The 15,425-nt window shown below is 37.3% G+C and overlaps 1 protein-coding gene and 1 long non-coding RNA gene across 7 annotated transcripts in view; one reads left to right on the top strand and one right to left on the bottom strand.

Moving 5' to 3' along the window:
- Positions 1-15,259, top strand: part of LOC107318643 — a 27,953-nt gene extending 12,694 nt beyond the window's left edge. For all 3 annotated transcript variants that reach the window (XR_001557421.2, XR_001557422.2, XR_001557419.2), the window contains 2 exons: positions 7,968-8,109; positions 13,651-15,259. This is a non-coding gene — a long non-coding RNA (uncharacterized LOC107318643). The remainder of the gene's footprint in view (positions 1-7,967; positions 8,110-13,650) is intronic.
- The window catches only part of TRPM1 (transient receptor potential cation channel subfamily M member 1), a 92,038-nt gene that overhangs the window by 21,689 nt on the left and 54,924 nt on the right, over positions 1-15,425 (bottom strand). For 3 of the 4 annotated variants that reach the window (XM_032446871.1, XM_032446873.1, XM_032446872.1), the window contains exons 9-17: positions 15,254-15,425; positions 12,481-12,655; positions 10,283-10,406; positions 6,120-6,192; positions 5,180-5,280; positions 3,524-3,697; positions 2,279-2,413; positions 1,777-1,827; positions 267-407 (exon numbers count right to left, since the gene is read on the bottom strand). In XM_032446871.1, coding sequence (XP_032302762.1) covers positions 267-407; positions 1,777-1,827; positions 2,279-2,413; positions 3,524-3,697; positions 5,180-5,280; positions 6,120-6,192; positions 10,283-10,406; positions 12,481-12,655; positions 15,254-15,425 — 1,146 coding nt within the window. The remainder of the gene's footprint in view (positions 1-266; positions 408-1,776; positions 1,828-2,278; positions 2,414-3,523; positions 3,698-5,179; positions 5,281-6,119; positions 6,193-10,282; positions 10,407-12,480; positions 12,656-15,253) is intronic. The other variant, XM_032446874.1, reaches the window with a different exon arrangement.

Here is a 15,425-nt window from a genome sequence, read left to right as displayed (position 1 = left end):
AGACATGGCAGTTAGAAATACTTGGATAGTAAACTACTTAAACAGGAGGTGGTTCACCTCCAGATCAAAGTATTTACCATCTGCTGGCTTCTTCTATTAACCAAAGTGTTTTGTGGGATCCTTACGTAACTTTACTACTACTGCTACTACATCATACAGCATTTCTTTAGCATTGCACATGTAGTGTTTCACAATGATAAAGGAACATGTACTAGTTAATTTTACCATCAGCATGATGGCCACATCCAGAATTAACTCATGCTTACCCTCTTTGGTCCAAATAAATTATTATAAAGAGTCCGAAAACTTTTTCTAGTATAGTTGCAGCGATAAGCTCCACCCATGAGATATTCAAGTACAAGACCGATATCTATCAGGCTGATATGATAATCTGGTGGAAGATTTCCCTACCAAAAGCAAGCAAATAAACAAAAGAAAAAAATAAGAACTTAGAACAAGAAAACACGACAGACATGAAACTTCTATTGAGACAGCAGTAATATTTATAGACACTTGTCTCAGTCTCTGAATATTTATACAAAATTAATGAGAACAAATTAATAAATATTTGGGGGACAGATTGAATTTTGGAAGTATTTATAGTTGAGGACAATTTTTCATCTGTAATTTACTTGTACATTATGTCAGTGTCCATACAAGTCCAGGTTGTTTGCAAGAGCTATATTGGTGAATTCAAACTTCATATTGATCATTATTAATTCAATATAAAAATATGATGTGCTTAATTTCACGGTGAAGATCAGACACTCCACATTTTATAAAAATTCCTATTTTGTCACAATATTACCTATGGAGTCAAGGATACAATTCAGGTCATTATTTAGATTTATGTGTAGCCCAGAATTAAAGAAAAAAGCCTATAATATCCACAATCTAGAGCTAGGCAGCTGCATGAACTCTTCTAGAAACACGAGCTGAAAACTGTTTTGCTGTTTGAGCTCTATCCTACCACAGTAACTCATTCTACAACACCACTGAGCAGTTGCTACGATGAAAGAACTATATCCTAAGCAAACACATCACCTCCATGTTAACCCAACTGAATCCCCGAGACTGCCGCTGAATGAGTGAGCCATGACAATGCAATGAAGAGACAGACAGAAAGCAGAATGTAGAAAAGCATTAGTGACAATCACAAAGACAAACACTAAATGCGATAAGTTTAACTGTGTAGCATATCAATATGAATTATACGTTAACTCAGTACTATTCCTTGTAGTTGATTTTTATGAAATAAAAGCTCCAAAATGTCAAAGAGAGTAAATATATAAACCTGTCAATAGATAATGAATTAATGAGCATGTAGTGGAAACAAACAACATATTTAGGATTTGTAGCACTGAGACATTTTTTTCCCAAGTAAAAATAGGATTGCTTGGGAGCAAACTAACTAAAAACATGCAATGCAATAAACAAAAGGGAAGAAATTCTTTGCTGGGGAGCACAGCTTCCAATAAACCTAGCAGGTCTTTCCTTTCAATCCTCCTATGTAGTACTCCATCTGGAGTCTACTGTGAAGAAGAAACATAATCTAAATCTTAATGCAACACTCCTAGGAGCTTCTGAACTACCAGCAGTGCAATAGAGCCATCCCCAAATTAGACCGAGGTCATTATTTACCTCATCTGAAAAGTCATTTGATTTTCCTGTTCTTAATAGCTACCATCTAATTTCACTCATGCTATGCTTGCTTCTACTGTTGACTCATATATCTTTAATGTAATGATGCAAATGTAATGCAGCTTTTAAGCTTACCTTTTTCACATCTCTAACTAGCAAATGCAGTGTATTTGGAGGACCCAATCTCTGAAACAAAAAATATTTACTGTCCATTAGAGCCTCAATAATTCACACAAACAAAAGTGACGCTGTAAGAACTTAAACCAACTATGTGCCATTATATTCTACAGGGCTGAAAACAATGAACTAGGCTAGAGTGACATACACAGTATTAATCAAGAGTTGCATAGTCCTTTGCTTATAGCCCTTTATGTGGCAGCTTAAGAACCTTGATTCAAGTCACAGTTGCTGCCTGCTGAGTCATTAGGAATGTGTATGTGTAGGGAAACACCAGGACACTGCATATAATAGCACTGGCTCCCTCTAATTCAATTGACCTTCTATGCACCTTTAAGGCTCAAAGCTTTTTAGAAGCCAAACCATTTCAGAACCATATATCAGAAGGAAGAGAAGAAAAAGGTCATTCCTATACAGTAGAAAAGATATCACAGGACATTTTTTACTTCTACTCACTCACAGTATTATAAAGTTCTTCCAGTCGAGGAATAGTGAGGAAATGTTGCATGTTAACTCCATTCTCAATGAGTAGTTTCACAAAGTCCACTCGATCTAGAACTAGTGCATCCAGCATAGCCTGCTCCAGCGAATTCACCTGAATCACAGAACAGAGAACATGATATCACACAAGCAGAGAAGAAATGGCTGGCAAACAACCATAAATATTTTCATTACTTTAGAGATTCCCAGGTTCCCAAATACGCAGACGATGGCTTATCATTCAGGAAAGATCAGTTCCTCCTCCTTCACCAGTTCACCCATTGGCTTTCAAAACATTGGCCAGAAAGTCTAAAGGATCATCTCTTAATATCGTCTATAGAGTTAGAAAGCAGTAGGAGAGGTAGAAAGGCCTTGAGCAGCAACCCCCTTGACACACGATCCTGAATTCAGACAACAAAACACTCTAATCTACTGCAAATAGAAGCACTTAGAAAAGGTGAAATTTAAGTTGCCTTCACTTAATATTTTTATCAAGGGAGGACAAAGATGTTCACTAGTGTCCTCATTTCATTCTGATAAACACAGGCAAAAAGAGGCAGCAGATAGGCACTGGCTTATATTGCTGTGGTACAGATGCATATAGTGCACATAGGATGAGAAACATTCCTGGTCCAAAGACTGAACAGCAGCACCCCTGCAGAATTCTACTGTCTATCCTCTGGAAATGTGCAAATGACCATTTTGTAGAGTGAAAATGTACATTTCCCTTTCTCTTTGTTTTCAAGGATGGCTTAATCACTTTGGCTGAGAGTGCTGAAAGTTTAACTCCTGCACAGAAAATGGATTTGTCAAATGGAATATAAGGGCAAGACTGGAAACTACTAAAACCGTATGAGGAATTAAAAGTGATCATTTAAAACAGAATTTTCAAACTTCAGACACTTCTCATGTTCCTATCATGATGCTTTTAAAACACACATGATGTCTCTATGAAATATGCTCTAAGTATCCACAAACAACACATCTTAGAACAAGTTATATCCTTTCATATGGATGCAGATATCTGTATCTTTCATATAGATGATAGAATGCCACTTGCACCGTTTTGCAAGACACTTAAAACAGTCTGGATAATTCAGTTTCACAGAAGGGTAAATCCCACCTTTGCAAACTAGTAGATAGACATACAGACAGAAACAACAACAATAAAAAGAAGCCAACAAAAAACTTTTCAACAGTTTTAATGCAAGTGCTTTCTCCTCACCCAGTTCAGGAGTTCAAGCTTCCTTGGATCTGTTTCTTCTTCTGGCTCTTCCTTTACTTTTCCTCCCTTTTTCTTCCCTTTTCCTTTCCCTCTGGCTGCTTTAGTCTGAACTGCTGGAGATTTCTTTTCCTTCTCAGGGGCTGTGCCATCACTAGCTGTGAGGCTTCCTAAAGGCTTAAATTAATAATGTACAAGTATTAGGAATCTACTTAATTATACCACGACTATTTCATGAATGCAATACTGCTGAACTTGCTTTTGAGTCACTACTTCTCACATGCAATCTACTTAAAAGTACTATTTCCTTAGGTATATGAAACTTTTTGCTTTACCTGTTTAAAAAGAAAAAAAGAAAAAAAAAAAGAAAAGCTGTTATCTCTAATACAATTGATAACACTGAAAGTCAAGTAGTGAAGTAGGCAGACAGATTTTCTCTCTCAAAACTCAGTGCAAGGGGTCTGGAAAAAGATGCTACTCAATGATGCCATCCTTCAGCTTCTTTTCTCTCAGGGAAAGTTACAGTTGTCAAAAAATAGCAACAAGCAGGATAAGAGGTTAACAAGGATCTTGCCTAATGCCAAATTGCATTCATACTGCATAAGCAGAAAGAAGGAGGAAAGAGCTCCTATCTAGTTAATTTAGGCTTTGCAGTCAATATCTAAGCTTATGGCTCTTCAGGCACATGTAGCCTCTTCTAACTCCTTCCCCTTTCTAAGCTATCTACCCAAAACAGGAAGGTACGTGTGCAAATATCTTGACACTACTTGTCTGTGATTTGCAGTCTTAAATTACTTCCAGCTAATACTTAGGTTACATAACCTCCATGTGAATGAAAACCAGATTATAACCGTCTGTGTCCTGCCCAGAAAACTAGAGAACCAAGCTTGCTGTAGTTTTTCTTTGTTTGTTTTTAATGCTTAACAAGGCTTGTTTCCTTTTTCTTCATCTTAAAAAACAATCTCTTTCTGGCTATCATGAATCATTTGTAAGCCTGGACAAAACTGCATCTGTCAACTCATAGAACATGAAGGCTGAATCTTCCTTACCAAAAAACATTCTTTATGGATTAGAAATTACAATGTACCACAATTAGCTGACACCGAATCCACAGATTGTTGCAGAGAATGAAATAGGACAGACAGTAGCTGGATTCAGTTGCCAGGAGGTACATCTGAATTTAAGTGCAATACTAGGGAGACTTCTAAGTTTGATTGGTATGGCACTGCCAGAGATGTTTTCAGCAGTGGTTTCTTTTGGTTATCTACATTTTGCTCCCTTACTCCAAACTGACATTTTCAAAGCTGTTAATGAAGCAAGACACAATTACTTCAAAGCATCTCCATGAAATTCAGCCTTGATGCACACCTGAACAGGTAGTTAGAGACTTCAGCAACTACTAGCATGTGTCAGTGAAATAAAAAGCAAAGTTGCTTTTCTTTTTTTTTCAGAATTTAAGGTATTGTTAAGCTTTTGCAAATGGCAGCCAAAGTAAATTACAAAACAAACAGGTCACTTTTAATTAATGAAATAGATGAATATAGGGATGAATCAGCTCATAATAAACAATAATTCAACAATATTCCTCCTGACAACCAAATCCAGGGAGTTCATATTTGACAACTCATTTTCAGTTTTTAGCAAATAACACAGTCTTACTGGCCAGTGGTGTCCAAAAACAAAGATTTGGCTGCGTGCAATGTCTACACGATTCCAGGCCAAAGCCAAGCTGAGCTGGTCTGGAGCAGATGCATTGGTACCTAAACAGAAACACACACCAATATTTGGTATTTCATGCATGATGAAACAAAACTGAACAGTGTGCAATTCCCTTTCCCAAGAATTAAAAACCAGCAACCTTATTATCACAAGAATAATTCTACTACAAAGAGGTGCAAGCACCAAACCAGTTCAAAGCATCTTCCTTTTGATCTCACAATCCTAATTTCAAAAGGATTAACCAGACTGCCTCTCTATTTCCCTTAGAGCTCCCAGATTGACTTTATATTCTGTAGCTAAAGATAGACATTAAAGTGTACTAAAAGACTCCTTCTCTCAGCTCCCTTGGCTGATGCTTTAGATATGAGCACAATAATTCCTCTCTTTATCTCTTATTTAGCATTAGGGACTCCAGCATTCCCACACTGAGCCAGCTATCAACTATAAATATTCAGACAGAAAACAGATGTTGCTTCAGCAAATATAACACACTCCAATAATCTGAGAACTGATCCTAAGTCTTGCCCTGCGGCTTGAAGAATACAATCTGAGCTCTGGAAAAATCCAGTCTTCTAATCTTCATGCCATTTCTTCTTTCTTTATTAACCTGTGCAAGGGCTGCAATAAAATGTGTTGAAATATCATTATAGCTGTTGGCAGCATTTCCATTCCAGGCTCTCAGGTGAGGAAAGCCACACAAAAATTTCTGTCCAGATTTTATACTTTGAGCTGATTTAAGTTGCAATCAAGTATTTTCAAGTTGATACTTCAAATAAAAGCAAATAAGCCAAAAAAGTTAAATATTTAGAATGAACTGTGAATAGTGCATAGACTTGATCTTTTAAGAAACACAGCATATATCCTTCCTTGCGAAACCCACCTTTGAGGAGAGCAGTTAAGATAGACATCTCAATGTCCTGTTGCCCTTCAGACCCCATACGGAACACAGTGATCTAAAAGACAGCATTAAACCAAAACATAGAATTACAATACATGAAAGGCGGACACTAAACATACAGATAGGAAAAAAACCAACCAACAAACAGAGCAGAATGATAAAGGTCTATTGTTTTCTAAGGCTTGAAATTTTTCAAAACATCGAGTTCCACTCATTTTTTCTTTTTGAAATTACAATTTCACAAAAAAATTTGATACAAACTTTTTCAGAAGAGTTGCCCTCAATAATCCCCACACAGTCAGATGTGATAAACTTGCTAAAATTCTTTTCGAGACCCCAGAATTTTCACAGAGACAAAACTTTCATGGCAAACTGATCATTTTCTCATATTTTGCACTAATAATAGAAATGCCAACTTGGAAAAAGGAAACACCAACTACCTGAAATAACTATGATAGCTTTAATGTTATTGATCATAACACTCAAATATTTCTGAATGATGTGGTTTGCCACTTACTGACCAGCTGAACAGATACAATTTACTTAAAAATCAGATGTTTCTAGTCATATTTGCTTAACTGAGTCCATTCAAATTCACTGCCTTCAAAAACAGCAATTCCTACAAAGCTTAGCCATTAATGGAACTACATACTCAATGATGAATAATTCAAAAGCATATGCTATATTACTTAGATTCATTCTGAATAGAGACAAAAAACCAACAATCTTTCACTTTCCAAAAACATCTCTGCATAGTAGATGTCAGCCATTAAGTCGTGGGAATGTCAATTTTTTCAACATACTGAATGGTTTTTGCTTCTACACAAAGATAAATGTTTTCCACAACAAGAAGACATAAAAGATTTAAAGGAAAAGTTGTATTACAGAAAGCAGACAAAATTATAATCAAACACACTTTTGTGAACCTGTTTAGGTTGAGCAGCCAGTGTTTGAATTTTGCAGAGCAGATCAGGCCTGCTGTGATATGCATTTTTAAATTTGAAGCAGTTTGGCCAAGGCAGCTGTTGGCTCTTTTCTCTAATAGCTCTTCTAGAAAGGCTGACAATCAACTTGACTTCTGATGAAAGCATAGTGCAGAATTCATCTTGGCACCATAGACACATAAATATATCAATAGTACATTCATATTACTGGAATCATAGAATCATATAATGGTTTGGTTTGGAAGAGACCTAAGATACTATCTTGTTCCAACCCCACTGCTATGTGTAAGGACATCTCCCACTAGACCAGGCTGCTCACAGCCCCATCCAGCCTGGCCTCCAGCATTTCCAGGAAGGGGACATCCACAGCTTCTCTGGGCAACCTGTTCCAGTGTCTCACCACTCCTACAGTAAAGAATTTCTTCCTGATATCTAGTCTAAATCTACCCTCTTCCAGTTTAAAACCATTCCCTTGTCCTGCTACTACCTGCCCTTATAAAAGTCCCCCCCCCAAGCCCTCCTATAGGCTCCCATAAGGCACCACAAGGCCATTATTAGGTTCCCCCTTGGATTCTTCTTTAGGAAAGACTTAATAATACAGACATAAAAATAAGATGAGCATGCTAACCAAACTTCTGTATGTAAAATATGCACAGATGGGTATTCATTTGATTGCAACACAGAATTGCATTTGTTGTATTTTGTTCCAATCAGCATTGGCAGATGGATGAGTCCTTAGAGAATTTAGTTCTAACAAAAGTATTTAAATAAATGCTGCAAAATTGAAATCTGGCCTCTATGAACTCAAGAACTAAGTAGTACCAGAATATGACTGAAATTAAAAAAGAATATGACAAAACTCAAAATGGTCCTTCGCTTCTTGCAGGAGTCACCCAGTGCTGAAGGAAATAAAGCATCAGATTTAATGAACAACAGTGAGAAGAACATCAGAGAGAACATGGGAAGGAAGAAAGCACAACTAGGAGAACCGACTGCTACTACATTGTACAGAACATGAAAAACAACTGGTGAATATTTAAATATTACTTTGAATATCTTGAAACCTATAGATACATAAGCAAGTATTCCTTGGCAACTGAAATGAACATTACATAGAAAAGCTGGAAGCATCAAACATAAACTCAGGAAAAGGGCAGCTTTTTGGAGAATAGGGAGAATATGAAACTGGTAGAAAGACTGCAAGGAACTCAGGGAGCGCTTCACACAGATGCCCAGGCTCCAATCTTAAGTCATTTCAGTTACCTTAAGACTCCTTCCTGGTAGGGGTCAGAAACAGCTTTATCTATCAATCCTGATATTTTTTCATGCATTTCTTGACTCAGCCAAAATCTCCTAATGACACTAATTTGTACGCACTTTATGCATGAAACGGTAGGCTCCTAATGGTATGTCTACAGGTAATACATTGGCATCATACTTTTAGAAGTGATTTGACTTAAGGTTTGAAATTTTTCAAAACAATTTTAATGTCTATATGTCCAAAGCAAAAGAAATAAAAAATAGCAAACATCATTAAGCTTCTTCACAACTTAAGTGTCCTTTATATTTCAAATAATTTGCTAGTCGCCTTTTTATTTATATGGAATTAATAAGTGCTGATCAATAGATCTGGACATCTCAGAGAATCAGAGTTCATCTAGAGGAGATGATTTTCTAGGTGTCTGGAGGATGTGTATGCTCTACTTGAGTGGGGCACCAGGTTTAATTCTAATCTGATAGAAGTTATCTCCTAATTTCAATCATGCAATTGCTCAAGAAAAAAATAAAAATAATTCCTGGTTGGAACTTTCATCACTGTGGAATTGCCCATATGAACTGAGGTCCAGCACAAAGCCTGAGGTACCAATTCTGGGAAGTTTCTTTGTATTGTGATGAGAATCATAGAGCTGAGTTTAGCACCAGCTGATACCATATGCAGTATGGTCATGCTAAGTAACAAGCTGTTGTGGTTTAACTCAGCAGGTGGCTGAGCATCACACAGTCATTTGCTCACTCCCCCTTCCCAGTGAGATGAGAGAGAATACCAGGAAAAAAAAAAGTAGAACTTGTGGTTGAGATAAAACTATTTACTAAGATAAAGAAAAGGAAAAGGATAATAGTTATGACTATACATATACATATGAATGTATATAACAAGTGATGCACAAGCAGTTGCTTACCACCACCTGACTAATGTCCAGCTGGCCCCCCTGAGCAGCAGAAGAAAAAAAGATCAACTCCCGTTCCCCCTTCATAGCTCTTTTTGCATGATGCCATATGGAATGGCATATCCCTTTGGCCACTATCAGTCAGCTGTCCTCACTCTGTTCCCTCCCAGCTCCATGTGCCCTCCACTGACCATGGCCTTGGCTCTGTACAACACTGCTTAGCAGCAGCTGTAAACATCAGAGTGTTATCAATGGTTTTCTCCTAGAACCAAACACATAGCGTCATACCAGACACTCCAAAGAAAACTATTCCATCCCAGCTGAAACTAAGACACAAGCAAATACTGCACAGAAAACACTTTTTTTCTTCCCTCAATATTTCTGTGGGTAAAATAGCAGGATTTACAGTTTTTCACTGAACAATTAAATGATTAATTGGGAAGTAATTAGATAATGGTTTGTCTCTAAGCTGACCAGAGACAGAAAATGTGTGCTATGAGGAAGGAAAACACACTTAGTATTAAGGGAGCATGAAACATAATTTTCCAGGATCAAACATAACTGGGATCATCAAAGAACACTACACGTTCCAATTTCTTTTAAAGACTTGAATAGCCCATTTTATTGGCACTGGGGGATGAAAACAGTGATGATGCCCCCTTAACATTTCTTCCTGTTAGGAATCCTTTCTTCACTAATCTTTTCTCTACTTTTTGCAGTTGGTGCTTTTTAAAAAATGCATTTATCTGAGTGTCTAAGTTTACTTTTTGGAAGTCTATACTTGGACTTGGGGTCTTGTAGAAAAAGACCTTTATCTTCTTACACAGGAGAAGAATCTGAAGCTAGTTTTCCAGAAGACAACATCTCTTACTATTTCTAGGAGTCCCGGTTTATGAATGCATTATTGTGTACACTTATGGGTCAGAAGAAAGAAAAAAAGGTTGAATTGTAATCTGGTAGAGTCACACTTCAAAGTACTTGCAAAAGTCTGTTCATAGCAATTGTATTCATGAAATACTTTTAGGACACTTACAAGTTCCTTTTTCTTCATGCATTCCATCAGAATGACAAACAGCTGATGAGCTTGATTCCTGCTGTAATTGAAGGTTTTCTGGATGGTTACTAGAAGCTGGTCCCTGAGAGATTCACTTATTATCCTAAATGATAAAGAAGACATAAAACAAGATATGGTTGGAATTAGTATATATGTAAGGAAGGTCTGCTGCTTGAGAAACATAATTTTTCATGCACCAGTGCAGTGGTTTTGTTTGAAAATAAATAAAAACACACAACATTTTTGCATTCAGTGTGGAAAGGTTGTGAAGTTTACAAAAAGAAAATAAAAAAATTACAGTAATCAGGAGATTTCTACCCAGTCTGGCTCTTGTGCATCACAGCCCATCAATATTTAAAAACTGGCAAGGAATTTCAACTCTCCTTCTGCCCTGGAATGGAATCTCTGTACTACAAGACAACTCTTATTCTTTCTGTAAATGCATATATAAACTTCTGTTAAGTTCGGCCTTCAGAATTTCAGCAGTACACCTTACTGGACACGTATCCTTGCCTCTAAATGTTGCAAACACCCTAAAACATTTCACACTACCAGTATGTCACCTTGATTATTTTTTACCACTTAAACAAAGAATTTAGTTGCTTGAGAATAAGAAACCTCAAAATACACAGTTGGGAAACACAAAAAGCAAAGATGATCTAAGAAAAAAATAGACTGAAAATGTTCCCGCAAAGATTAGATATATCTGGTCTCTCAAAGCAGTCTGAAACAGAGCCCATCAATTTTGACTGTTTTCCTAATAAAACACAAGTATTTTCAGGTAGCAGCTGGCATTCAAATCAGTGAGACAGCTGAGCTTGCCAAGTGCAGTAAAATTCCAATTTCATTGTGAGAAAATTCTTTGTAATCTGACAGAAAGGATGCCAGAAATTTCTCACTACAGATCTTTGTTACCAGGTGAACGCATTTATCTCATCATCATTATTGGAAAGGAAAACTGGACAGTGTAACATGTGCATTGGGGAAGAGAGTCCCACAGTGAGCAGATCTCAAAGAGACTGATCCTGATAAGCTCCTTCAGTTTCTGTGAGCTGATAAAGAGGGATGGATCAGAAAGAAAAAAAAAAAAGGAAGTTTGATCTGATCTAAGGAGGCTTGTTCAACATAAAGATGCTGCATCATAAATTCCGTTGTTAGGATTAAAGCTGTACTATATGTAAACACCGAAATTTAGCATCAGAGCTGCTTTCCCATTTCAAGCACATAACATCTGTACTGCTTGAGAATAACAGTTATTTGGTTAATATTTAAGCCAATATAAGCTCCAATTTCAGCCATGAAACAGACTATTTCTTCAGTGAGAAGAGGGTGTGATGTACTTTAATGAAGATAGTACACATTTTTCCTGATTCACTATGAAGAATGGGTATAGAGAAAACATTTCACTGGGAGAAGCAACATTTGTAATAGAAAATAGAAAACTACTCTGCTTCCACTTGGAATATCTATCAGGAGAGATCTTACACTCTGCAAACAAGATGAGCTTTATGCTACAAGTATAGGCTTTGTATCTTCTTTGAACGAACTGCACTCTTTACCAACCAAAACAGCAGATTAACCAACCGTAAAAATCTCAGATTCCACAAAACGCTGCATTAGAAGCCATTGCTACAGGCTCATTTGGGCAGTGAAGCTGAACACTGCAGAGAAAGGTTTGGCTCTGGTCACGGCAGCACTGCTCTGAAGAAACATCGAAGACACAAGAAACAGCAAAAGAAGAAAGCCTGACACTTGTTCAGCCTGGCACTCTTGGAGCATGGATGTCATTCATTAGATGCAGGCAGTACATATTCTGCAAATACATGAACTATGAAAACTCTGCTCTGGCTCAAGAAAAGGAGTAATTCTTGGGAATCAGTTCTAAAGCACCCAACTCAGCATCAAGTATCATACAACAAAGTTTGAAGGATCTTGTATGACAGTGTTCTGCACAGAGAACAAGCTTATGTCAATAGGCTGTCAAATACCTTCTAAGTAGTAATAATTACTATTCATTAACACCCAGGAAAAGATCAAACAGGCAACAAAATCTGACTGCCGAATCCTTCTGTGAGGAACATTTTGTCTCTGAGCTTTGTTTCAAGGAAAACAAAGCATAATCCATCATTGTCTCCACCGAGCAAGACACAGCTTTAGTGAAAGTCTCACAGTCTTACCCTCCTTCTTCTGAATACTTGTGTGCAAATGACAGAATATCAGATGCTCGTCCACTACCATCACAAATCACTACAGGGAGAGGAGGTTCTTCTCGTAGGCACTCCAAAACAATAGAGATAACATTGGGACCTCCTTCCACAATGAGGGCTACCACTGGAACCCCTTGTCCCAGCCCTGAAAAAAAAACAACAGAAGAACAGAAACAAAAAAGAAGTGTAATTGAAAACAAGTTTAAGAGATTGACATGTTACAAAGGGGTGTGATTTTCTGTGCCATAGCATCACTAAAACCAGAGCAGTTAGGAAAAATTATGATTATTTCACAGCCACTACCAAGGAAGGATGTTTGCATACTGTTTCAAAGTCTCCGAAATAAAACAGCAAGTCTCTTTGTAGTTATGATGTGGCTTAATCCACAGTAGGTAGCTGTGCACCACACAGCTGTTGGCATGCTTCTCTGCTATGGTGGGATGGGGAGAGAATTGTGGGGGGGAGGGTTGGAAGGAAAACTTGGGTGTTACGATGAAGGCAGCTTAATTGAAAAAAAAAAGAAAAAAAAAGAAAAAGAAAGAAAAGAATATAAAAAGAAAAAAAAAAAAAGAGAATACAAAAAGAAACAAAGAGAATACAAAAACAGTGATGCACAGCACAATTGCTCACCACCAGCCAAATGGCGGACTGTTTGTACTCTCTTGCAACATACACCATGCATAGATAAACCAGCTAAACATGATCCTATTATTACTTCATTAGCCGTAACTTGGATGGCTCCCTGCTACTGTGTCTTTGATGCTTTCACTCTTCTTTGGTTACCTATAGGAAGTCTTCAGTAAGGTGACATATGTCTATGCTTTCTCCTAAGATAAAAGTATGAATTTGGACTGTTAATCATGAGGCTGAGATGGCTGGCCGATGGAAGAGACGACAGCTGAGCATCCCTTTGCTGTCCCTGCCTCACTCTGATCTCCAGGCATAGGATGACAAAGGGAAGCCCACAGGTCACACAATCTCAGTAGTCTCAGTCACAAGATCACTTGGGGAAATGAAGGACAAAACATTACCTGAAGGCTGACTAATCCTCCTATTACAAGTATTTGAATTCAGTTCTTAATAAGTAAAATGACCAGCATTTCTTAAGTAAGATGCACTTTTTTTTTTTCTTTTGTACAGTTGAGTTCATATTTTCATTTCTCTCTGAAGAATGGGAACACCATGGACTGTAACAGCAGAAGCTTCCCAACATCCTCCTGTCAGTATACCCCCAGCTCTGATGAGGAGAAGTCACAGAGCATTGACTGGCCTCTGTGTCCGTGAAATCCTTTGTGACTACTGCTGAAATTTCCAGAAGGGGTGCTTGTGCTTGAAATGATTAAAAAGAAATAGAACAACTCCCTGTATGTTTTTACTAGTAAATGTACTGCAAAGCTTTACAGGATTCAAATATCCTACATGTATTTCCAACTTTGCTCCTCCTGTGAAAAATCTCTTCAATAAGAACCAATATCCACAGCCTGAAGTATTAAAAGAAAAACCACAAAACGTGTTGGCTCTAGGCCTCTTTCTGCAGAAGATGTTAAAAGCATAGGCATATTAGCCATCTCACATGTCTATCTGGAGGCAGCAGGGCCTGATACTGTCTCCACGTTCAAAGGCAAGAGGTGTAGTTTGGTGAGTTAACTTTCTTAAGCTAATTGTAGGTTAAAAGCAGTATCTGAAGACTTTCCAGAACACTTGGCTATCTTTTGGTAGATCTCTACATGTATCTTTAGTCTTACCCAGTACCCCATTTTTCTGCTCTACTGTTAAGAGCACTTAAACCCTATTAGAGACTTCTGAACAGCACAATGCAATTAGCATCCTGAATGCTTTGTTTTTTTCTTATTTTTATGGGCCTATACAGCTTCTGAAGGCATCTGTCATAAATCAGAAAGTCAGCTGATAGAACTAATGTCTATTTTCCTGAAGCTTTTAATCCAAGCATGGAACCTAAGACCAACACATTTCTCTTTATCTTTTCTGATTTTTTAAACTTGCTGGAAAGCCACCGTTACTAGCATTTCTTATCTATTTCATCTCTAAATTTTTTAGTGAAAAAATGTCATTTAAAATGCATTTTTCTTAAATAATAATGAAAACAAATCTAGAAAATGGTTTTAGAGAGGGCGTTAACTGACATGAATTTTAAAACTGCATGAAACTCAAAATATAAAAAGACCACAATGAAATTATATCAGTAATTGCTTCATTAAAAATAAAAATGCTGAGCTGTGTCTGGAAGATCACAGAATTTTAAGTGCAATACTTCAAACAAACCAACCCATATAAAAGAGAAAAACACAACCTTTAGTAATAACATCTGGAATCGGAAGCCACAGAGACACAGAGGATTCCTGTAAACAGGATGTGCAGAAAATCACCTCATTCTGTGTATTTACTGATGCTTAAGAATTCCTTCTAGAAATGCATAAATATTTTATATTTTCCTTTCTTTAATTTCTTACTGCTTTGAACCTTTGTCTCACTATTATTTTTCAATTTTTTCATCCTTCTCTTATATAATTCTTAATCTTCTGGGTTTCCTATGATGTTAGATGTGGGCTCCTCCATTACTGCTCAGACAGTGTGTGTCTAGCTTAGTCTCACAGTCCTGATCAAATTCCTGCTAGGAAGAGCTGGTAGAAGCACATAATTTCAATACCAGAAAGTTTCTCTTGCCTCTCCACCCTCCCTTCCCTTAAAGTGCTATGCTTACGATTTGCCTGACTGTACTTACGTGTATTAATTTTCTGGAGAGAAATGTGTTTTTCCAACTGACGCCGTAACTTTACTTCAGCTCCATATTTACCTAGAGTACCATTGTCTGCCAGAATGAAGTGGGTATGGGAACTGTTGAGCACAGAAAGCTTGCTTAGAGGGTTTGACATTGTTTGGTAAACACGTGTTAC

The sequence above is a fragment of the Coturnix japonica genome, chromosome 10 (genome assembly GCF_001577835.2).
Source record: "Coturnix japonica isolate 7356 chromosome 10, Coturnix japonica 2.1, whole genome shotgun sequence".
NCBI lineage: Eukaryota > Metazoa > Chordata > Aves > Galliformes > Phasianidae > Coturnix > Coturnix japonica.
This window is presented reverse-complemented; position numbering and strand designations above follow the sequence as displayed.